Source organism: Lacerta agilis, chromosome 3 (assembly GCF_009819535.1).
Source record: "Lacerta agilis isolate rLacAgi1 chromosome 3, rLacAgi1.pri, whole genome shotgun sequence".
Classification (NCBI taxonomy): domain Eukaryota; kingdom Metazoa; phylum Chordata; class Lepidosauria; order Squamata; family Lacertidae; genus Lacerta; species Lacerta agilis.
The window spans coordinates 77,915,457-77,941,000 of NC_046314.1; the positions used below are offsets into that span (position 1 = coordinate 77,915,457).

At 38.2% G+C, this 25,544-nt stretch overlaps 1 protein-coding gene across 6 annotated transcripts in view; it reads left to right on the forward strand.

The window, feature by feature from the left end:
* The window catches only part of SPAST (spastin), a 31,547-nt gene extending 7,308 nt beyond the window's left edge, over window positions 1–24,239 (forward strand). For 4 of the 6 annotated variants that reach the window (XM_033144413.1, XM_033144412.1, XM_033144416.1 and 1 more), the window contains exons 4-17: window positions 4,821–4,916; window positions 10,945–11,132; window positions 12,632–12,765; window positions 13,097–13,190; window positions 15,131–15,205; window positions 16,113–16,184; window positions 16,932–17,007; window positions 17,532–17,623; window positions 18,030–18,109; window positions 19,332–19,374; window positions 20,022–20,101; window positions 20,494–20,564; window positions 21,617–21,657; window positions 23,610–24,239. In XM_033144413.1, the coding sequence (XP_033000304.1) occupies window positions 4,821–4,916; window positions 10,945–11,132; window positions 12,632–12,765; window positions 13,097–13,190; window positions 15,131–15,205; window positions 16,113–16,184; window positions 16,932–17,007; window positions 17,532–17,623; window positions 18,030–18,109; window positions 19,332–19,374; window positions 20,022–20,101; window positions 20,494–20,564; window positions 21,617–21,657; window positions 23,610–23,732 (1,265 nt within the window). In that variant the 3' untranslated portion in view covers window positions 23,733–24,239. The remainder of the gene's footprint in view (window positions 1–4,820; window positions 4,917–10,944; window positions 11,133–12,631; window positions 12,766–13,096; window positions 13,191–15,130; window positions 15,206–16,112; window positions 16,185–16,931; window positions 17,008–17,531; window positions 17,624–18,029; window positions 18,110–19,331; window positions 19,375–20,021; window positions 20,102–20,493; window positions 20,565–21,616; window positions 21,658–23,609) is intronic. The other 2 variants (XM_033144415.1, XM_033144414.1) reach the window with 1 other exon arrangement.
* Window positions 24,240–25,544: the final 1,305 nt, after the last annotated feature.

Genomic DNA, 25,544 nt, shown 5'->3' on the forward strand with positions numbered 1-25,544 from the left:
TATTTGGTACACCCAGTGGAAGTAAATCCATGTTACACCTAAAATTAACATTTTAAAAGGTCTCTTTTAGTAAATCTGAGTGAATTCACAGTTTGTCATTCTTATATCAAGGAGAAAGAGTAAAGCACCAAACTAGACAGTCTGTGTAAGGAATCAGCCTTAGGAGGATGCAAGTTTGTGTAGAACAATGGCATTGAAAGAGGCTGCTTAACCCTTCCCCTTCAGACTGTTTTTCTACTTAAAACCCAATCACTCTTGCTGCAACTAACTTTGGCCAGAAAAATGGATACATGCCATATGTTAAGCAGCCTACTCACCTCCTAGCATACCTCCACTCAAACCAGCAGCCTCCTGAGACTGCTCTTGGTGTAAGAGATGCATGCAACTTGCTGCATGTCACATTCCTATATTGCAGTAATGAGTGTTGGATGTAAGAATTTAAGTAAAGCTTTAGAGCTGATCACTGAGTCACACTAAAAGAATATCTAATCATATTCCATGGCCATTCATAACATACAACATTTTTTAAAGAGAGCATAGTAAAAACTTAAAATCAACACCATATAGTATGTGCTCTGTTAACACAAGCTTTTTAGGTATGAGGAGTGTGGCTTAAGTATCAGTCTTCCTGAGCTATAACTGTACCTCTGGCCCCTCCCACCTGCCCTTCCATTCTCTCCCCCTCACCAGTGGGTTTCTAGTCCTACTCAGAGTTTCAGTCACAGGAGGAAGGAGATCTTTCTTCCCCACAACTTGGTTTAAATGTAACTCTGTTTTTTCTGGAATGCTACAAATTAATCTTGCTGCTTTCTTCTTGAGATGAGGGCTTCGAGTAATTTATTGGTCCTGCTGGTACTTGGCAAAAGTACAGAAGCAACTGAGTTCTTAAGGTGCCATAGGACATTGCTTTGTTTTGCTGCAGCAGGCTTAACATGGTCATCCCTTGCAGTAAAGCTTAGGTCAGATAGTAGCCCAATCTTATGCATATACTTTATATTCAGTAGTCTCCTTACATTTAATGGATAGGATTTAGATCTCATGTTAGTGTGCATATGCCTGTAGCTTAAAAGTCAACCTGATAATTATTTGTTTTATTTATGTGCTGTTTTATGGAAAAACTATAATTTTAAAAGAATTTTTATTGTCGCATTTATTGTTAATAAGGCTTTAGGTGAGTTATTGCCATTGCATAGATAATTTTGACACAGGGTGTAATACTCAACATGTATTGTTTATAAGCAGCAGAAATCTGTTTGAAACTTGGTGCAATTATGGAAAGAAACCATGTTTAGTTTTGGGGGCTGATAATGGCTTCATAGTGGTATTTTCATTGTGGGGTAGCATAGGGCTCTGTATTGTTGTTCCATGTTTTTTAATATCTACATGAAACTTCTGGGGGAAGGTATCCAAAGGTGTGGTTGCAGTGTCATCAGTATGCTGACAGCATGCAGCTGTGTGTTTTGTTTCCATCTTCTGATGTAATTGATGCTGTTGAAACCCTAAACCAGTGCTTGAAGGCATTTGTGGGACGGATGAACTGAGGTTAAATCCAGGCAAGACAGAGGTGCTGTTGGTTGGAGATTCCTGGCTTCAGAAGGAGGATTACAACTAGCACTGGACAGGGTAACATTGTTCCCTGGAATGGGATGGATTTCCCCACCCCCCAGCCCTAGGGCTGGATCAAGGACTAACTCACTTGAGTTATTTTGGGGTGGGTGGGAGGGGCCACCTACTTTTAAAGTCACCTGATGTCATTATCAATTCAGGTGACAACAGAGTAGCTCACTTTCAGCATTGATCATCTGATTCGCACTGACAACAAGCCCCTTTGAAGCTGTCTGTTTGCAGATGTGTTTTGAATCCAAACTACACATGTGAAAGGACAAGTTCAAAGGGGCTCACTGAAAGTGTCAGTTGGTGCTGAGAATGGGTGCTGCTTGCCAAGGAACACTCAGGAGTGCATTTTAAGCTCCCCATTGTTCCTTTGCAGCTGTGTCTTTAGCTGCCTGGCATTGCATATGGTATCAGGTGTGGGACAGGTGGGCATGGTTTGGTGGAAAAGGCCTTGTGGGCCAAATAAAGCCCATGCAACAAAGGCTCCCCACTGTTGCTGTTAAAGGACCCAAGTTCTACTGGCTTCAATACTGACTGCCCAGGTAGCATTTGTATCCAGGAGTGTATTTTATTGACTTTGGCTGGTACACTAAGTACCAGCCACAGATCTGATCCATGCTGTGGTCACATCTAGATTAATATTGTAATGCACTCTATGTGGGTCTATCTTTAAATATAGTCCAGAAACTTTAGCTGCTTCAAAACACAACCACCAGAGTTCTGATGGGTGTATGGCAGTCAGCTTCAATAACACTTGTAATCATTAATGACACTGGCTTCTAATATGTCTCCAGGCCCAATTTGAAGTGCTGGTTTTAGCCTTGAAAGTTCCAAATGATTTGGGCCCAAGTTACTTCAAAGGCTACATGCACCATGCCATCCTGCCCACGCACAGATATCTCAGAGGACCTCTTGATGCATTCACCTCTTAGATCTATTATGTGAATGACTAGGAGACAGAGAGGGAGTCTTTTGTGGCTCCACAGTTTGGACCTCTGGCTAAGTAGAGCTATGGTAGTCAGCTTTCAGAGTGTTTCAAAATATTTATTTATTTCAAATTGCCTTCCCTCCATAATTTTTTGTTCCACTCACTTAAGGAAGCTGTAATGTTTTTGTGTTACTGAAATTCTGAGTTTGTATTTATCTGTGATCTTTATTCTTGATTTTAATGCTTGTAGTTTTTATTGGTTGTAAATCTCTTTTATAGTCTTTGCCTGGAAAAGCATCACACAAGCATTTTAAAATAAAAATAGTTTAGAGCATGCAGGTGAAATCTCTCAACATCTTCACCCTCCATCAACAAGACATGGCCTTTTCCATAAGCCCTAGGTAAAGGGTAAAGGAACCCCTGACAGTTAAGTCCAGTTGCGAATGACTCTGGGGTTGTGGCGCTCATCCTGCTTTACAGGCCAAGGGAGCCGGTGTTTGTCCACTCCACAGACAGTTTTTCCGAGTCATGTGGACAGAATGACTAAGCTGCTTCTGGTGCAACGGAACACTGACACAAGAGCAGCGCACGGAAACACTGTTTACCTTCCCGCCGGAGCAGTACCTATTAATCTGCTTGCACTTTTGGCGTGCTTTTGAACAGCAGAAGCTGAGACTGAGCAACGGGAGCTCACCCTGTCATGGGGATTCGAACCCCCAACCTTTTGATTGGCAAGCCCAAGGCTCAGTGGTTTAGACCACAGCGCAACTCGCGTCCCTATGATGGAACAAAAACCTAAGGAGGCATGTAACTAAATTTAACACCTGTTAGAAATAATTGGCCATATATTTGACTCTAGGCCTCTTATCGTGCAACTTTGTATCTTGACATATAATGAAATCATCAACTGGGTCACCTTTTGATCTAAAGACAAGTGGATAACAACACAAGTACAATAAAGTGTACTTGGCCTGATCCAGCAGGCTCTTCTTATGTTCTTAGTTGGTGATAGAGCAGTAATTGAATAATGCATTTTGTGAGCCAAAACTGCATTGAAAACTGTTGCTTTTTGACAGTGGCTGTTTTTCTTTTCTGTGTGGGTTGGAATCAAACTTGCATGCAATGGAGTTTTGATCATGTGAAACTCGGCTAGAGGAACAGAGAAGGGGAAGATTATTTTTGCCACTTCCTCCTTTCCTATGTTGCCCTCTGAAAAGCTGATATTAGTGGCTGCAGGCCCCTCTGGAACAATAGGCAGTGGCACTGAGGGATACAGGGGAAAAGGGGGATAGTAGAAAATAGCCATCTTTTTTCCAGCATAAGCTTCTGCTAGATCAGAATCACTTCCATCTGCAGAATGGCAACCCTGCACCCAACCTTTCTTTTGCTAAATAAAATGACTGTTGACCCCTCTTTCTAAAACCAATTAGTGTGAAGAACCCCAAATAAGTTAAGTGTGTGAATGCTGCAGGGTGTTATGCTGAGTCAAGTTCAAGAGGCTGTTCAATATAAGAGAAACTATGTTACTTCAGAAAGATGACAAATAATGATTGTCATAAAGGCTGGGGTGTTGGAATTAAAGCAGTATAATTTCTTGGAATATTTCTCAAGTACCGGTACACATCATACTTTAGAAGTGGCAGAAAGGCTTCATCAGTTTACCCCAAATCTGCTAATTGTACAATAATGCTACACCCCTTTAAGAATCCATTTTCCCTTTAGGATATTTGATATTTAGTAATGTAGTGTTGAAATTTGAAGATGCTAATTTGATCAGAAAAGATTATTCTTGCTCAGCCTTATTGATTGAAGAATTGTCTGACATGATGTAATCTGCTGAAGCAAGCATTAGCTGTTAAATATGGAGTGGTAATTATACACAAACATTTGCCAACAAAGCATACTATAAAGATAAGATCTGGCTGCAACATGTACCAACTGGTTACAAGCTCTCGCACCTAAAACCTCCTTTTTCCCATGGATAGAGACACCTGTGCATACAGCATAGAAAAGTTTCCCATCAATCTTTTACATTGTGATTTCTGATTAACTTGGTTATAGATTGTAATTCACAACCTTTTCATAATAGTATATCATCTTTTAGATGTTCTTGTAGCTTCATAATATAGCAAACATAAGACACATGCTTTCTAACTTTAATCCATTTCAAGTCAATCAAAGGCAAAGTCATTTTTTGTGTGATTAGTGTACGTAACTTCCATGGGTTCATTTTTTGTTTTTTATTTGTCCTTCCCCACCCTTCTGTTTTGTTGCATAGAGAAGATGCAGGCAGTTAAGCAAATTCCCAAGCTGCAAATGGAAATCTGTAATGACAGTACTAACCTGGTATGCCGCAATGGACATCTCCAGTCAGGTGGGTTTGGTTTTACCAGCACCTAAATAATTAGGGGGATGTCTCAGTATATATTATGTAACAAAGAAAATATGCAGTGCTAAATTGCCTGCTCCTAAACAATTTTCAAAATGCTTTTCTACTGAAAGGTTTCTGTAGTGTGTTTTGTCCTCAAAATTGTGTTAACATTGCTTTTGTTGAACTCCTTTCCTTGTACTTTAAAGTTCACCACATTTTAAATGAAATGGTTCCTAAGGCAAAGCATTAATTTTTTTAAATCACATGCTTTTAAAATGCAGTTTGGGGGGGGGAACCCTGCATTTTGTAAAATATAGCATCAGGAAAGAAAGCTGGGAGATTTTAGAGGCTGCTACAAAGTGATATAAGGCAAAACTATATAACTGGATTGTTTTGAATTCATTTTTATATTAACGTCAACCAAAACAATATTTCAATACACTTCCCATTGGTTAGATTCTACTTTTTATTATTGGTCATTGCTCTTTTGCTGCTTGATGTTAGAAAGTATGCCTAGAATTATTGTAAAAGACTGCATATATGTGAAGGTTAATTGTGTTGTTAACTAGGACTTCTGTTTCAGTGTATGCACACGAAAGCTCATACCAAGAACAAACTTAGTTGGTCTCTAAGGTGCTACTGGAAGGATTTTTTTTTATTTTATTTATTTATTTTTTTACTATGGCAGACCAACACGGCTACCTACCTGTAACTAGGAGAACTATATGTGAGAGTTGGTTGAAGTCATATATTTCGGGGAAGGATTGTAACCTAACATTCTGAAAGTATGCACTAAAAAGGAAAAATGAACTTAAAACAACAGATTGTGAAATGTTTATTGTTAGTTTTGTAATTTTGTTAAGTAGGGTAGCTTCTCTGCATACTAGCTAATTAGTCATCTCAGTTATTTTCACTGTAAGACAAATGCTTTCAAATGAACATATGCAAATATTGTTGAAAGCACAACTAAGCTAAAACATAAGCATGATTGCTTAGAATTGTTGCTTTAGAAATTTGGTATTTTAGATGAGAATCCCCAGAGATTTGAGGTGGAAGGGGTTTCCTCAGTTTTTTTTTTTTTTTTTTTTTAAATCTGCCTGTTACTTTTGGGCCATAAATACTCTCTTCATTCTTGTTAACCATTCTTAAATGAGGCTTTGAAATACTACCCGCCTTTCATATACTTTTGCTTAGCTCATGTACACGGCTGGAGCTACCATAGAATCATAGAATCTTAGAGTTGGAAGGGATCCCAAGGGTCATCTAGGCCAATCCCCTGTATGTAGGAATCTCAGTTAAAGCACCCATGACAGATGGCCATCCAACCTCTGTTTAAAAACCTCCAAAGAAGGAGAGTCCACCATCTCTCATGGGAGTCTGTTTCACTGCTGAAAAACTCTTGCTGTCAGAAAGTTTTTCCGACTGTTTAGTCAGAATTAGAGATGTGAAGGCCCGGAAAAAAATGGAAAATTTCAGAAAACCCCCGGTTTCCCTCCATTTTTTTCCTGAAGCCTTTTTTGTTTTTTTTCTGAAAAATTAGAAAAATTGGAAAAATTAAAAATAGATTATGGAATGTTTTATTTTAACATGATGAATAAAATATTTTAAGATAAGGGGTTCAAATATTTTATAAATCGTTTCTAAAAAATATGTATAGTATCAGTTTATTCTAATTTCTGTGAGGACAAGCAAGTCCTAGGTTACAAACTGAACTCTCCAATGCAAGAACAAGATACATTTCTTCCTTTAGGAAGTGCTGTTGTCACCAGAAAAGAAAAAGTTTTCAGTTTTGTTTTTGCATGTGTGTGGTATGCATTGGTTCTGTTCCTCTTCACTAGGCCTCAAAGCACTGGAAGAAAATATAGAGCAACAAAAAGGGCCTGAAAGTATATACTTAATTATAGCTCAGAAAATGATTCTGATTAAATTTCATACCCATTAATTGAAACTTAGTCCCACTTCCTTCTTCAGTTCTTTTTATGAGAATGCTTTTTTAAATACTGTGGAGAGGAAATATGAATAATTGTTACTTCTGGATTTTTAAGAATTGTTTGGTGGAGGTTTTTTTTGTTCCACATAAACTAGTAAACAGTTCAGGAGATTGTTGCTCCATTTGTTACAGATAAATATTATTTTAAAAGTAAATTCTGTTTGTAATAATTGTTTGGATACACTATATTTTTAATATGCTAGTTGTGATAATTTTATGCCCATTAAAATTGTCCATAGTTTTATTTTATGTTTCTAAAGTAACAGAATGACTTTCAATCTGGAAAAGAAAAAAGAAGTGCTAATGTAGCATTTTTTTCAATTTTTTCCAAGCTTCAAAATTTCCAGAAATTTTACATCTCTAGTCAGAATCTCCTTTCTTGCAACTTGAAGCCATTGGTTCGAGTTCTACCCTCCAGAGCAGGCATCCCCAAACTCTGCCCTCCAGCTGTTTTGGGACTACAATCCCATCATCCCTGACCACTGGTCCTGTTAGCTAGGGATGATTGGAGTTATAGTACCAAAACAGCTGGAGGGCCAAGTTTGGGGATGCCTGCTGCAGAGCATGAGAAAACAAGCATGCTCCCTCCTCCATGTGACAGCCCTTAAGATATTTGAAGATGGCTATCATATCTCCTCTCAGTCTCCTCTTTTCCAGGCTAAATATAGCCAGCTCCTTCAAGTTCTCCTCATAAGGCTTAGTTTCCAGACTCTTGATCATCTTGGTTGTCCTCCTCTGCACACATTCCAGCTTGTCAACATCCTCCTTACGTTGTGCCCAGAATTGGACACAGTATTCCACGTATGGTGTGACCAAGGCATTGCCAGATATCAGATGAATTTTAATTAGTTTTTGAAAGAACAATATAGTTTGGTTCCGGTTAATGCAAGTTGTTTTGCTAAATAATTTGAATCTGTTCTGATGATTGAGAATCAGTAATATCTTCTTAATTGCATCATAAAGCTGTTAAAGCTTAGAATAAAATTGCTCTTCCCTAACCATATTTTGGAGGTACTCTCAAGTAAGGATTACTCCTAAGAAGTTTTGCTCACTTCACATAACCCAATCTTGTCTCTGGTTTACCAGTGAGTTGCAGGCAATGAGGTGAAGCAGGAAAAATCTAGAACACATGGTGTTAATCTCAAGTGCGAATCCAGTCAAACACAGGTAGTGACTTACCAAGTTGTCTTTGTGGTGGTGATGGTGATGAAGAGTTCTTTGCCATTTTTACATCCTTGGTACTGTCCAGTGGAGCTATTTTGAATGGTTTAGGGCCTACATCAGGTTGCCCCACAGGGTGACACCATAGATCCTTGGAAACATGCTGTGATATTGCTGTGTGCTTCTAGGACAAAATTCTGTCCTGAGTTGGTATCCAACTAGTTTTGCAGTTCGGTCTTCTTATGCTTAGAATACCTTCTAGTCTAGTTTTGTGGTATGAGGATGTAGATAAGGGGGTTGGAGAGGTGCTGCCTACTGCAAGCCGGCTTAATTGGTTCCCTTCTTAGCTTATTGTATCTAGCCTATACCCATAGCTGTCAACTTTTTCCTTTTTTTAAGGGAAATTCCCTGATTCCGAATAGGATTCCTTGCAAGAAAAGGGAAAAGTTGACAGCTATGCCTATACCTATTTACTAGAAGGAGTGATTCCAGCTGCTTTGAAAGTATCAGTTATGAGGTTGCTTCTGAAGAAACTCTCCCTGCACCCCAAGAGCCATAATAACTGTTGGTCAGTCCCAACTCTCCTCCTTGGGCAGAATGCTTGATGGTTGGTTGCCAAGAAATTCCAATTACTCTTGAATCAAGCTCTCAGCAGTATTGGTGCAATCAGCCTCCTTTCGGAAAGACTCCCTGATTTCAGAGTTGAGATCACAGTAGTATAGTAGTCCCACTCCTAGCTGAAGGGCCACTTCCAAAAGGTGGCACTGGCAGGTACTACTGTTGGATCCCATAGGATATATGTTCGTTATGTGGTCCTACAGGGTTTCCCCCCCCCTCTTCTGTTTCACATTTACATGAAGCTGCTGGGTGAGGTAATCCAAGGTTTTGTTGTGTGGTGTTTCCAGTGTATACACTCTTGTCTCTCCTTGACAATGGATTTACAGTACTCAAGGTAGTGGAAGTGAAGTTGTGCATTGGAATCATGAATGGACCAAATGATTGCAAACAAACTGAAGCTCAGTCTTGTCAGGATTTATCTACTGTTAAAAGGTGTTTTGTCTAGGGAACCAGTAGTCAACCAGTTCTGAATGGGAGTGCACTCCACTCTGCAGATTTATTTATTTGGGTGGGAAATACAGTACTCATGGTTCTAGCTTTAAGACTGTTCTTAGCAACCCTGAAATCAGTGGATGTAACAATATTTTTAATTATAACTGGTTTTAGACTATTTTAACCGTTTTAGAATGTTTTTGAATTGTGGGTGTGTTTGCAGCCTTGGACTCCTGCCTGTCCACAGTTATCAGTGCTCTGGCGGCTTCCAGAACAGACAACTGCAATGCTTTGTATTTGGGACTGCCTTCTGAAGTTCAGTTAGGTTACTAGCTGAGATCAGGAGCATAATGCTAATACCTAAAAAGAACTTCATTGGCTTCTGATCTGTTTCCAAGCACAGTACAAAGTCCTCCATAGCTTATGACCTGGCTACCATAGGGATTGTCTCCTTCCTTATCAATCTACCTGAGTATTAATATAAATGTTTGAGGCCCTCCTTCGGATACCCTTGCCAGATAAGTTGAAGATGGTGCTAACAGGGGATAATTTTATTTATTGTGGTGCCCAATTTGTGGTAATTCTCTCCTCAGAGAGAATAATACACAAGACAAATTTGTTGGTTTTCCAGACTTCTAAAATTCTTTTTATCTTTTGACTTTTTAATGTTTGCTGCTGTTACTACTTCATTGTTCATTGTTTTATTTGTTGTCCTTAATGTTTTGTGAAGTGCCCTAGAAATTTCAAACTGAAGTATGGTACAAAGTTTTAAAATAAGTGGAGAGTGAGCCTGACATTCTATGATTTACAATATGTTTTTACTTCTTTGCGCTTTCAACTTTTACACTGTACACTAAAGTGACAAAAATGTGATTTGGTAAAGATAAAGCATGCTGGATCATGTTGGTCAGGCCACGTAAAATAATTATGTTAGCTAAAGTATAGTGGCATAGGAGGAATTATTTCTAAACTGAATTTCAGGATTATTTTCAGTTAAACATGCAGCAGTGTAACACAATTCAAATTATATGCCAATCAATGTAAGAGATCATCATTCAAAATTTCCCTGTTAGGTTGGTTATTTGTGATATTGTTGGCATTGTATTTCCCAGAAATGAATTGCGGGATGTATATTGGACTTGGCTGACATAAGCCATATTCAGCTAGAATTTTGGCTGCTTCTTCCTATTCTAAAAACTTAACACCATTCAGATGCTGCAGAGTTGATACTTTGCTTCATACAGGTATAATGTAGTGTTTAAGAGACTTGGTCCCCAGTTCAGATATTGTCTCTGCTATGAATTCATGAGGTGGGTCAGTCTTGCCATCCTCCGTTGACAATATGTGGATAATAATACTAACCTACCTTACACTTCTCTATTTCTTATTAAGAATTGTAACATTGGTTTAGAGTTTTGAATATTCTAAGTGCTATGTAGATGCCTAGCAATTATGATTATTCTAGTGGTAATTACAGTTCATGTGTACCAAGTGAATGTATGTATTTGTAGGATTCTAAAGACCAGAAAACTTATTTGCTGTAGTATTAAATGTGATGGTTGACAGCTGCATGTCCAGTAGTGTTTAAACAACTAATTGTTAAATAGAATTTGATTGACTAATCTGAGTTTATGGTAGTCCAGGAGTGGTATTAATGCTTACATCACTAGTAACAAAACAAATATGAATATGACTTCTCCACTTTAGAAAATGCTATAAAGCAGTACATTTGATCAAGATGTCACTCATTATTTTTAAACTGAGGCTGGTGTGCAACTAGTTGCTTTGAGTACACCCTATATTGACATACCTGTGTCTTTCTTTTTGTAGAAAGTGGAGCTGTTCCAAAAAAGAAGGACCCATTGACTCAAACGAGTAACTCACTCCCTCGTTCAAAATCTGTGGCAAAAACTGGATCTGTGGGGCTTTCAGGGCACCAAAGGACACCTAGTTATAGTGGAATATCCAATTTTTCTGTACCAAGACAAGGAACTGTTCCCGCAGCTTCAACTCAGAAGGTAAGGCAGTAGGCTCCATGTGCTGCTTGCTTGCCAGTTTGTTTGTTACCATTCAAAACTTAGGAAATACATGGCAACAGAGAGCTTTATTTCAAAGCTTAGAGTCTTTAATTGCAAAAAGAATTTCTAAAGAAAAGTGCTACTTTTATTGTCCTAGCTCTTTTTTTGATTGAGACCATTTGTTAGAAGTTGGCATCTGGTAGTGCTATGCCTGCTTGAAATAAGTTAACAAAATGGCTCCAAGGGTATGTACCTGTAGGTACGCAGTGGCTTCATTTGTGATTCAACTGCTTGCCAATAGGAAACTAGAACAGGTGTCCATACAGTTGTTAACTGTCCTTGATCATCTTTCTGAAAAGGTGGTTGGGTTTTCCTCAGTTTAAAGTGTGTCAGAAACCTGCAGAATTTGTTTCATCAGAGGATGCTACAGGATAGTAAAATGTTGTGTCACTATCAAACCACTTCCTCTCCACCATTACTCTTAAAATCTTACACCTGTTGGTAGTCTATGTTCATTTTTCTCCATGTACTTAAGGAGAATGCTAAAATTAACTGTCAAAATAGAATATCCTAATAAGAATTTTCAAGATTCAAAGACCTCCAAATAATGTTGCATGAGCTAAAAATCCTAACGTACTTGTTGATTGGCCTGAACTGGTGGTGAATAACCAGGAAACAGAGCTTGGGAATGTGGTGGATAATCTATGCAAAAATCAGCAAAATGTGTAGCAGTGATGATAAATGCAAATTTCTTACAAGGGTTGATTAGGAAAGGGACTGAAACTAACTCAGCCGATATCATTCTGCTTTCATACAAATCTCTGGTGCAGATGCATTTGGAATATGTGTACAGTCCTGATTACTCCATCTCAAAGGATTTCAGAATGAAAAAGCCACCTGAATGATCAAGGGATTGGAGCATCTCTACCAGGGGTCAGCAACCTTTTCCAGCCGTGGGCTGGTCCACCGTCCCTCAGACCATGTGGTGGGCCGGACTATATTTTGGAAGGGGAAATGAACGAATTCCTGTGCCCCAAAAATAACCCAGAAATGCATTTGAAATAAAAGGACACATTCTACTCATGTAAAAACATGCTGATTCCCAGACCGTCCATGGGCCGGATTGAGAAGGCGATTGGGCCTTAGTTTGCCTACGCTGATATACAAAGGGATGCTAAAGTGTGTGAAGCTCTTCAATTTTTTTTTCTTAAAAAGAACAATTAACAGGAGGAAGGAACATGATAGAGGTTTCTACATTTTTTGGATGGAGAAAGGAAATTGATTCCTTTATTTATGGAAATCAGTATTAAAATATATGGTGATTGCCACTGACTTGAGATGGCTCTAAAAGGGGATTAAATAATTCATGATGCGTAGCTCTGTCAGCCATAATAGCAGTGGAACCTCCAGATTCAAAGTCAATATTCCAAGGAACTGGGGGCTGTCCTTGTGTTTTCCCCCCAAACAGTATTGAAATATTTTTCAAATTGTTTCTTCAGGCTACTCCAAAAAATAATAGAGCCAACAAGCCTTCTACTCCTACAACTGCTGTGCGAAAAAAGAAAGACATGAAGGTTTTTAGAAATGTGGATAGTAATCTTGCTAATCTTATTCTCAATGAAATAGCAGACAGGTAAGCAACATCAGTGGTTGTCTTTTATAAAGACAGGGTTATTTTTTTTTAGATTGCCATGCAAGAAAAGTGGTTTCCCCCCCCCCTAATAGGGCAATTAAGATAAAACATATTAATTTTTCTGTATGAGTTGATAGCAGAATTTAGTTTTGGGGGTCTAAATAAAACATGCAGATGAGGTTATAGGAAATGAAACATTGAATATAAATGTGGGAAATTTCATAATTTTAATGGATTTCTTAAATGGCTGTAATGGTGTAAAACTAGCCAGCTGTACTCCAGAGCAATGAAATGTCTATTGTTGCACTAATTGGTATTCTGTATCTGTTAGTGGGCCATCTGTCAAATTTGATGATATTGCTGGGCAAGAGCTGGCTAAGCAGGCACTGCAAGAAATTGTCATTCTTCCTTCACTTAGACCTGAGGTAAGCAATATGTTTTCTATCAGTTTTTATATGTCACCTTAGAGCCTTCTGTTCTGCGTATAAATGATGTATGCTATTTATGTTAATGCTGTTCATTTACAATTTGGGATTAATTCACATAATGTACCAAGAAAAGGATCAAGACTGTTTCCAGAGAAACCTTGCTGTATTTGTATCTCTTCCTTAAAAGTACAGTAGTAATAAAAATCATGATTCTTCATTGTAACCCAGTAGGGTTGTGAATAATTATGACTATTCAATTGAGTGAAACTTATCTAGTTGCATGTAGCCCTCTTGTCCATAGAACCTATTTAAAATATTTATAAACTGACTTTCTTAGATCTAAAATGTGTTCTATATATAGCATTGCAATATGTGTACTAGGTAGTAGCTAATCACAAACCACACACTAGAGCTGAAATGCATTCCCATCCACCAAAATTTCTAAAAACTCTCTTCTATGAATTTTGGTGCTAAGTATCCAGTAAAGAAAGGGGCAAAAATGACAGCCAACGTATATGAATCTCACAGGAAGGAGAGGGGGCATTAGGTTGCAAAGACCTGCTGATTACACACAACATCAAATTCTGATAAACATAGTTTGAAACACTATAAAGTTAAATATATACTGTTATGCTGACACAATGCAAGTTCAAAATTATTATTTGGCCAACATGTTAATAAATATCCTTTTATGATTAGGTATCTAATGTAAATACAGCCACTGGATACAACCTACAGTGTGTGTCAGCAGAAGGAAGCTTGCAAACCATTATTTCTTTTTCCCTCCTCTTTCCTGCAGCACCCTGTCACCCTCTCCCGGAGCTAGGGGGGCAGGCGACTACTTAATGGTACGGGCTGTGTCATACAGGTAGTAATGGATGGGGGAAATCACCCTTAATTGTGTAGAGGAATCTTGCACCAGTGGAGCTCTACTGGTGCAAGATTCTTCAACTCAGTTTCATGTGACCCCCCTCCCATTATAGCTTTGCATGAAACAGCCAACGACGCCGTGAAGAGAGCTAACCTGGCCCTGGAAAAAAATGTCCAACAGTTATGGGCCATTGGAGAATATCCCTTTCCTGGGCAAGGTACTGGAGAGAGAGTAAAGGCTAGCCAACTGCAGATACTCTTGGATGGAACTGGCCTTGTTGATCCATTTCAATTAGGCTATAGACCTTATTTTGGGACAGAAGCTGAAATGAATGGATTTATTATGGTCACAGACCAGAAATACAAGGAACAGAAGCTGTTCATGGTCACCCTGTGGAATGACCTTTCTAAGGAGGGGGGGTGCAATGTTGATTTGCTTTGGTCTTTCTGACATTTGATGCCATTATCCATAGTATCTTCTGCGTAGTGTGTCTGAGTTGCTTATTGGAGGAACTACTTGGCAGTGGAACTTTCTGCTGAGTATCTGGCTAATAATACAACAAAACACACACTTTTTGTAAGATAAATATAGGACTGCTCTGACAATTGAAGAGGAAGAGCAGAATGCTGGAATTGATGGCTAGAAAATAGGTGGAGCTGCATAAAGGAGTATTTTTTAAAAACTTGTCCAACTCTGGGCTACATACAGATCACTTCTGTTGTGTTGTTATAGCTAGATGATCCAAAGCTATTCAAGCTAAAAGCTTGTCCTTCTTTCCTTTCCTTTTTTCTTATTTGATATGGCCTGCCCTGGCCATCCCCCTCCCCTCTTGTTCTCTTTCCCTATGTTTACCCTACTGCTGATATTTGGTATCTGAAGAAGTGTGCATGCACACGAAAGCTCATACCAGGAACAAACTCAGTTGGTCTCTAAGGTGCTACTAGAAAGAATTTTCGATTTTGTTTTGCTGATATTAAGTTGTTAAATGTATGTGGAGATCCTGCCAGTTTCCATATAACCTTGTTTACAGTCACAAAACTATGTGTAACTCAAGCTATTCTTTCAGCTGTTTACAGGGCTTAGGGCTCCTGCACGTGGATTGTTGTTGTTTGGCCCACCAGGAAATGGAAAGACGATGTTGGTGAGCAATCTGTTTTGCATTCTAGCGTGTTGTTCAGCTCAGCTTTTTGAGAACTTTCCACATTTGCTTTCTCTTTTTATGAAAGAAATGTGTTGAATAATCTCTTTGAAATATGAGAGTATTTTAATGTTGGGCTGTTTGCACTCTGCTTGGATGAATATTGAGAATTTTACAGTATCTTATGAGGAAAGTACAGATAACATGCATCTTACACTTATTTTACTTAGGCTATCACAGCTTTGAGGGAGTGGGTGGGTAAATTAACTTATGCTTGGAGAGATGGCCTTAGATGGTTTTAAGTGAATTTGGTGCTTGGTATTAACATGCAAATACTCTCTTAAGAGTAGGAATGAGCTGTATACCTTTATGGAAAAAACAATGCCTTTCTTGGTCTGCTTTCAGTAAATTGGCATTTCTTTTTTTCTTTTTTTTAAGGAAGCTTGTATAAGATGATGCATTGTGGTGCTATAGTGTAGCACATTTGATACATCAGGATTTGTAAAACTGTTTTCAGTTTATTTCCTAATACTTTATGAATAAAAGAAAAAATGAAGTGAAAAATTTTGCTTCATAAACTCATGTTATCTCAAATCCAATAGAGGAAGTTGGTTCATATTCCAGTTTTAATAGTTTATATATGAATCTCACTGTACGGTGGTTGACAGACTCAGATTAGCTGCATACAGTTTTTATGAATAAATTTGAAGAGATAAAGCATTTGAAAATTCAGCTGACTACCTTGGCAGACATGTCACACTTTTAGGGAATGACGTGCTATATATTGCTAAATCAATGATAGACTATTTGGATTTTCCATAACTGTACTGTACTATTTCTTACACATTTAGTAAGAATACTGTAAACCTTTTATGTGGTAGCCCTCACTTGGCATTTTCTCTTATTCAAGGCCAAAGCGGTGGCTGCAGAATCAAATTCAACTTTCTTTAACATAAGTGCTGCAAGTCTAACATCAAAATATGTAAGTAGCAGTTGTATATTCTAGTTGTACACTTTAGAAAAATACCTGGGGTTCTTGATAATGTGGGTTTGGCTCAAAAAAATGTAACTTGCACCTGGGCTTTTTTGGAACATTTGGCAATGAAAAGTTGCTATAAACACATATTTCTAAATAAATGTGATGGGGCAATCACATAAATTTAACTGCAAATTGTTAAAACCTATGAAAAAGTTATTGGCTTGGATCCTAACTAAGTTCACAGAAGAAAAGTTTCTCACCTGCATTCCCCCTTCAGCTAGGTACACACCCAGAAATCCTCTTTGTAAGATTGGAGAAATCCTCTTGAACAATGTGAGATGTGGCAAGGGGGCCAGTTAGGGCACAAGATTTGGGTAATTTCCACTTGCCAAGCAGATACCGCTCCCACATGCTTCAGGAAGGCCTCCTGAGCTGCCAGAGAAGCTTTTTGAGGAATGCAAAAGCAAGAAAGACCAGATGTTTTCCTTCCATGAACTTCCTTAAATTGATTGTGTTGGGATCCAAATCATTGAGTTTAGGTTTTTATTCATGGAATCATAGAGTTGGAAGAGACCACAAGGGCCATCCAGTCCAACATTCAAGAGACAGATAACATATATTGCAAATACCAGCACAGAGTTGGTGTCAAAATTTGGTCTTGGTCTTGTTTTATATAAATAAAAAGGATGTGAATGAACCATATTAACAAACTCTTTTTTTCTGAAGTAGATGCCTTATCTTCTTTTTTAGGTTGGTGAAGGAGAGAAACTAGTGCGTGCTCTTTTTGCAGTAGCCAGAGAACTCCAACCTTCTATAATTTTTATAGGTAAAAGTATAGCATTTGTGAATTTAAAAAAGTAAAGCAGCTTCAAACTTTAATTCCGGCATCCCCAACCTTCAGGCTTCCAAATGTTTTGGACTGCAATTCTCATCATCCCTGACCACTGGTCCTGTTAGCTAAGGATCATGGGAGTTGTAGGCCAAAACATCTGGAGGCCTGAAGGTTGGGGGTGCCTGCTTTAACTTGTGCAACAACCTGATGTTGTGATCAGGTAAAGCTGCATGATAAGCTATTGTCCATTTTATTGGATTTGTTTTATAATTTAAATAAGTAGGATGTTTACAGAACTACTAATATTATATTAGAAGCTGCTCTGCAAATATATATTAAAAAGTCTGGTATTGATGTACTGGAGGGGGGAAAAAGACTTATGCATGCTCATTCTCAAATATGTTATTAACTTCATGGCTCTCAGTAATAGATTTTGAATAAAATAAAAGTTATTTTACTTACTTCAGTTATATTTTTATTATAGGAAATGTTATAATGTTGCCACTTTCATTTTTTAGATGAAGTGGATAGTCTCTTATGTGAAAGAAGAGAAGGTGAACATGATGCTAGTAGACGTTTAAAAACAGAATTTTTAATAGAGTTTGATGGTGTAAGTATTAGGCTTGGTATGAAGCTACATTAATGCATACTGATTTGGTGTGTTTAAACTGTGGATTATCCCTTTTATTACTTAGTTCTATTTGGATCCTGAAGAGCAAATGGAGAAGGGACAAGGGATATTTTATTGGGAAAAAGGGAACTGTTTTCTTTTCCTATTTTGCTGAACTCCAAGTATTGTCCAAAGTGGTGGCTGGTGAACTGGCGCAATATGAAGTCATGAAAACCAGTGAAGTTGTTTGCATTTTTATAATATGGATCACTAAGCAAAGTCATTGCTTAACAAAAATAAAGGGTATACCAATCTATAACATTAAGCTTTTTCAGGTAACTACTTTGTGGTAGTATTAATTCTCAATTTCTAAATATTTAAGCTTTGCTTTTTTGGAAAATAATAGGTACAGTCTTCAGGAGAAGACCGAATACTTGTAATGGGAGCAACTAACAGGCCACAAGAGCTTGATGATGCTGTTCTCAGGTACTTTAAGCCATGTGTTATCAACAGCTGTACATAGTGAGGGTTGGCATTAAATTTAGTAGGTATTCTTGATCATTCACTTGGTATGTGTTGGGTTCCAGTATTTCAAAGAATAATTTAGGGTGTGTTTGTGCACAGAATTATTGGAATATGCACTGCAGATGTGGTATCACACAGGGGAATTATTGAAAATATTACATAACTGCTTAGAATGTTTTTAATAGGAATAAAACTGAATCTTATAATTTTCCTTTGAAAATGTATGAGACATAGGGTTGAATCTAAAGGTGCCTTTCCAATTACAGAAAGCCCTTTGGCTTCTGCTAATGGAATGGGAGGAATGTGGTTTTTTTTCTCCAAATCCCTCCTTTCCATGCCACACCCCACACTGTTTTCCTAATATTCTGCAGGGTTACCCCAGTCCTCTAGAGCAAGTTTGTGGATCTGTAGAAGGGCAGTAAAATGGACAGAAATCTTCTGTTCCAATAGCAAGTGCAGAAAGTGACTCTTCCATGAGCAAAACTCTTTGCTCATGTGATCATAGGATCCAACCTAAGTGATTAGTTAAATCTGTTTTGTATACCTTTGGTGCCCTATTCTTGAATGCTAGCATTTAAATATTGGTGGCTGGGAATGATGCTACCTCATTAGCAACTTTCCTTGTGAACATGGGGCTGTTTTTCAGGGTGACTTAACACATCAAATGGCACAGCTGAGATAACGGGCAGAAGTGTGATGGGGATGAAGCTGGCTCTTTAGCGGAGGATATAGGGTGCTGTAGGTAGTACAAATTTACTGTTAGAAAATATTGAAACAATTTGAGCTGAATAATAATGAGGACTGGAAGATCTACAGGTCAGTCTTGACTGCCATCTGTATGGGCGTTATGTATTGGATTTGCTAAAACAACAATGTGCAAATGAAATGCTTTCGACAGATGCATTTTTCAGGCATCAGATGCTATTGAGCACCTCTGTAATGCCATATGACATATTTTAGCCAAAAATATATCTGTTAAAACAGTGCATTTCTTAAAATAATTCATGTGTAGTTTTAAGCTATTTTTATTATCCTCTTACTACAGAAATTCTTCTTTCATACCCTCAGAGTGTGATGTTTTCCCTTCAATTTTGGCATGATATATGGCATGATATAGAAAATTGGCTTTTTACATACCGTGTTTACCTACTTATAGTTTCTGTATCAATATTTGTGTTTTCAGGCGATTCATCAAACGAGTGTATGTATCTTTACCAAATGAAGAGGTATGTGGCTTGTGATTGCATTTTTACACAAGACTGCCTTGCTGCTTGTTTTTGGTGCAAATTTGTGATAGATTGAAATGTTTTGTATAATTGCTACAAACATGAGTTTTTAGTGAGCATGGTTTATAAAAGAGTTTACAGCATAGAATACATCCTTCCAGCTCACAATCTGTTTGTCTTTTCACATTTTTGAAAATCTAAGCTTTCAGTAAAAAGAATTTCAAGTCATATGGAGGAAAAATCTTAATCAAATGTTGTCAACATATGATCAAACTTTGATAAAGGTCTGTGGTTAGATGTTACTGCCCAAGCTGAACAATTCCTCTTTCATTTTTAGTCTCTTTTCTCCTGCAAACCTCTTAGTAGCTAGCACTTCCTTCTTTCTCTTACAATCTGGATTCGTATATATGGGAGGAGGTAATCTTCAGGTAACCTAGACACAAAGAGCTTTTACTGAGGCAATACCAACACTTTGACTGCGCCTAGAAATGAGCTAGCAGCCAGTGCAGAAAAGCACAGGTGTAATATAATCATATTGGCCAGTTTATGTCTTTGGCACGCCTCTTGTTTTAAGTACTTTTATAACATTAACTTACACAAGATTTCTTGTTTGTATAGTTATAAATAGTGAACCTTGTGCCTTACAGACACGACTGCTTTTACTAAAAAATCTTTTGAGCAAGCAAGGAAATCCATTAACCCAAAAAGAGTTGGCACAGCTAGCTAGGTGAGTAACTTCTTGTTTGTTGTTGATTACAGCTGGTGTATGTGTAGTAGGATTTGCAGCTGTTGCACATCAGCAGGGATTCTAAAAATAATTCTCGAGTATGTCATGCAGATGTCTTCCTTCCTTAGCTTTTTATGTAAATATCAATACTTGATGCATCCATCAAACATAACACCATTGACAGTTTGATACTAAAGCTAAAATTTCATTACAGAAACATTAAATATTCAATATAATACTAATTTTAAATTAACACTTTATTTAGTTTAAAAAAAACACAGGCTGCTTTTGCTACAAGCTAGTGACTTAAAATATTGTAAAATTGCTGAGTTTCTTTAATGCAGTCATCCACAGAAAAAAACTGAAATTGTGTTCACTTTCTCTTTTCAAAGAATGACAGAGGGATACTCAGGGAGTGACCTAACAGCATTAGCAAAGGATGCAGCACTGGGCCCTATAAGAGGTAAGCTTGGTGACCTGTTAATGAAAAAATGAGATCATGAACCTTTGTCTGTGCTGTGCTGTGCTGTGCTGTGCTGTGCTGTGCTGTGCTGTGCTGTGCTGTGCTAAATAAAGACTTGATTTCAAAGATTTCTTTAAATACAGCTTGGTAGTATTAGACAAGGATTTTTATTGTGTCATTCACTGTGAAGAGATTACATGATACAGAACACTGTTTACCTTCCCATCACAGCGGTAAACCACTGAGCCTCATAGGCTTGCTGATCGGAAGGTTGGCAGTTTGAATCCACGTGACGGAGTGAGCTCCCTTTGCTCTGTCCCAGCTTCTGCTAACCTAGCAGTTCAAAAGCATGACAGTGTAAGTAGATAAATAGGTATCACTGTAGCGGGATGGTAAATGGCGTTTCCGTGTGCTCTGGTTTCCAGCACGGTGTTCCGTTGTGCCAGAAGCAGTTTAGTCATGCTGGTTGCATGACCTGGAAAGCTGTCTGTGGACAAATGCCGGCTCCCTTGGCTAAAGTGAGATGAGAGCCGCAACCCCATAGTCGCCTTTGACTGGACTTAACCGTCCAGGGATTTTTTACCTTTACACCTATTTATCTACTTGCACTGGTGTGCTTTCGAACTGCTAGGTTGGCAGAAGCTGGGACAGAACAACAGGACCTTTATAAAAGTATAAATACTCTGTTGTATATACATTCTAGAACTAACAATTTATTCCAAAGCATCTGATGCATCATCTCTCAACAAAACTAAGCCTAGTATCCAGTTTTAAAATGCTAAAAAAATCATGAATGGAATGAAGCTTTAAAATACAAATTCATTTCTCTTTATTTTAATACTCTCTTAGAAATAATAATTTTACAATATAACCTTAGTAATTTTTCAGATCGGGACTGAAAAAATAATGGAACCAGGTGATTGCTGTTGATGCCTTATCTCATTTGACTATTACTTAGTGTGTTTCACTTTCCAGTACTAAGGGATGTTTCAGATATTGGGACATCTGGTGGGAGATAAAACCCATTTGATAGTTATTTCTTTAATTTACAGAACTAAAACCAGAGCAAGTGAAGAACATGTCTGCCAGTGAGGTATGCTGTTTTAAGATTTGCTTTGCCAAATCAACTACTGTAGTTGTTTTTGCTTATTGTTGTTTTTACTACTTCTATGAAATAGAATCACACTCTTGTTTGCAGATCTTTTTGCCTTACCTTTTCACAAGGATTTCGTGATTTTTGTCATTGCTGCATTGGTTGTGCAAATGTAGTGTTCACTTTAGGTTTGGAGATATTCCTAAGAGCAAAGCAAAGCTGTCTAGCTTTTAATACCTGCTGCTGTAGCAATTCACTTTTTAAAACGAGTATTCTGATTTGTGTATCTAATCCACAAAAAACAACAAAACAGCCTGAAAATACTTCATGGGGAAGAAGTAACATAGGATAGAGTCAAATTTGCCCCTCAGGGAATGTAATGTCTTATTCCATTTGCGCATGGAACCAGGATCCAGCAGAGGTTCTGCACTCCCACCCCCACCAAGATGAAGCAATCCTCAGAGTCCAAGCCCTTCAGATAGTCTTTCAAGGGGTCACAGGAGACTGCAAATAGAAGGAAGAATTGGCAAGATCACTTCTCCTTGATTCAGCACAACTGAAACTGAGGAGTGCAATTCTGGATCCAGCCTGATGTCCGTATACTAATCGAGGACTGATAACATAAACACATGCTAAAAGTGGTTCCATTCCTTTTTCATTTCAAATTTCATGACGTACTACTGTATCCCTCAGTCTGGCCCACCAGCTTGTCCTAGCAAACCCTGCCTGCCAATAATGCAACATCATTTATAGATGGAAACAAGCCCTTAAAGGACACCTGCCCTTAAAGGTATCTGAAGAAGTGTGCATGCACATGAAAGCTCATACCAAGAACAAACTTAGTTGGTCTCTAAGGTGCTACTGGAAGGATTTTTATTTGTTTTTTATTTTGTTTTGCCCTTAAAGGACAGTTTCTTATCACCAGGCCTATTGCCAAGCACAACAGCACTAAGATGAAATAAGCCTTTTGCATGTTGCTTAAGTGTAAAGGCAGCATTTATACCCACCCCAGCACTGGAGTGAGGAGAAATTATGCTCCCCCCCGTTACCTCTAAATTTGGTGGTATAGTGTTGGACACGCTGTGTGAGTGTGGCTGTGTGTGTGTGTGTGTGTGTGAGAGAGAGAGAGAGAGAGAGAGAGCTGTTTGCCCACATGTCTGGGGTATGTTTGTGACAAGCGGGGGTCATAGAGGCCCTTATGTTTTTTACTTTAGTGCTTTTTGCCCCATCAACTTTTGTCCTGCTCTCCATTGAAATGAGGCTCCTGGATGGTTGGCTAAATTGAAATCAAGTACTCGGGTTGAAAGCAGCTCTCCATCTCAGCTTTAGGATTTATAGCCTCCTAAAGGTAAAGGGACCCCTGACCATTAGGTCCAGTCATGTCCGACTCTGGGGTTGCGGCGCTCATCTCGTGTTACTGGGCGAGGGAGCCGGCGTACAGCTTCTAGGTCATGTGGCCAGCATGACAAAGCCGCTTCTGGCGAACCAGAGCAGCGCACAGAAACGCCGTTTACCTTCCCTCCGGAGCGGTACCTATTTATCTACTCGCACTCTTGACGTGCTTTCGAACTGCTAGGTGGGCAGGAGTACTAGCTTCCTAGTCAGTACTTAAACACTGCAGCCCAATAATTCAAGTCCCAAAATGTATTTCTGTACTGTTTAAAACACAGCCAAGACTATAAGGCTGAAAGTTAAAAATGTTCATGCTAAGCAAATACTTTTTTAGTGAGAGGAAATAATTCACAGCCTGTGATTTTGACTGGACTTCTGGAATTAAGGCAGGATTTATTTTGTTCTGCCTTTTGCTGATACTTTTCTCCATGATTCTGACTTTTGTAAGTTTAATAGCTAAATGAGCATATTTTATATTCTGATTCAGTTCAGTCCAAAATGCAACTTAGAAAGCAAGCATCACCAAGGTGGTTAATGTAAAAAACTTTCTTTGCTTCTAGATGAGAAATATCAAATTGTCAGACTTCACTGAGTCCTTGAAGAAAATAAAGCGCAGTCTCAGCCCACAGACCCTGGAAGCTTATATTCGCTGGAACAAGGACTTTGGAGACACAACAGTTTAATATGCATATTTGTCAAAGGAAGGGAAGAATGTTGCCAGCAAGGGACGGTTGATGCAAACTGCTGCTGGAATGTGACCAGAGTTTACAAGACTTTATAGAACTCTAAATATCTGCACTAAACCAGGGAACTGACTTAAGGAAAAAATGAATAAAATAGGTTGATCAACATCTCAAAAATTTTAACATCTGGATTTGCAGAACCCAGGGCACTGTAAGATAGAGCACAGTAATAATGACACAGGGGAAGAACTCTAGCAATTGAACAATGGTAGAAAATGCAATTTGTATATTTTGTTGATGAAGTATTCCAGTAGGATTCTCAGTTGGGAAAACCCTTTTTTAATTTGCTTATGACATTTGCTTTTGCTTTGTTCTTGTAAACTAATTGTAAGAGTATGAGTCATTCTCTCTCTCTTTTTTTTACCTATGTATCAATAATGTGCCAAATAAAAACACTTCATATGCATCAGGAAGGACAGCATTGTGAATACTGGGACACAAAGAAACTGGTCCGCTGCTCTTCATTCTCTTGGAGTTCTACAGTCACAAAACAGCTTAGAAAGCTTTCTTTCACAGAACAGCACTGACCAGTTCAACCAAATGAAACTCTAAATGGATTAAAGTTACCAGTCTTAAGGCATTCACTTCCTGCAGTGTCTCTCTAATGTATTTATATAAATGTTCTGTGGTAGGATACTTGTTTCTATACTGTTGTCTCTCAGACCAAGAGTAAGGACAAAAGGACCGCAGTATTTCTCTTTGGTGTTAAATTTCATATTTACAGTGACTGAAACCCAAAGAAGGTTCTTCTTGGGTAATTTTATAATCTTCAGGTAATCGTGGTCTTGGTTACTTCTTTAATTGCATTAGACTTTTATATCCTTCATGTGCTTGGTTTGTAGAGGCATAGCTGACTTTAAAAAGGACACTAACTGTAAGAAGAAAATTTTCCATCTTTGATACATTGATGGAAGTTGTCAAGAGGATGGAAAATTAGAAGAAACAAAAGAAATTCTGTTGAGAATAAATGTATGCATATCTTCTCAGTGTTTAAAATTATGCTTTCTAGTTCTAGGGAAGATTTAATTTGACCATATTGATTTGAAATGAGACTGTCAAAATTCTTTTGAGAAAATACAACTTTTCGCCATTGAAGTAAAAAACAAAACCGATTGATCTTGAACTGAGGAGCTTTGAGTACTTCTACAGAGCCTTCTCTATCTATTGCAAGCTATCAGCATTGATAGCATTCCAAAAGTGCAATGCCATGCTAGTTGCGCACATGAAAATCTAAATAGTTCTAAGACCTAAAGTGGTTGCTAAAAACAAACAAGATTTGTTAAGGCACTGCAACTGGATATTTCACTATAATGGCTGTTATCTATAATGGCTGGTATCTTCATTAGTGTTCGAAGCTTCAGAGTACACTAATTGTGAACAGCCTCTGGAAGCTGGAAAAAACTTGATATTTCCTCACACTTTGATGCCTTCAATGTCCTTATAGTTTATTTGTAATCTTTAAATTTCTTTGCACTGAAAGTTCAATGTAGGTGGCATTACTTGCTGTTTGGGCTAAAATTTGTCATGCGTATTTAGCTAGGGACCATTGAGTATCATCTCATGATACATAACTAATCACAGATCTCCTTTCCTTTCTTGGTCTATGAAATAAAGTCAAGGCCACTTCCCTGTATCGTCTGAAGGTAGAAATATTGTCCCTCATTGCATGAATGGTAAAGTAGGCCCTATGTGGTAGTACAAGTTGACTGTCTACATAGACAGAAAAATCATTATTTTTGAATAGATACCATG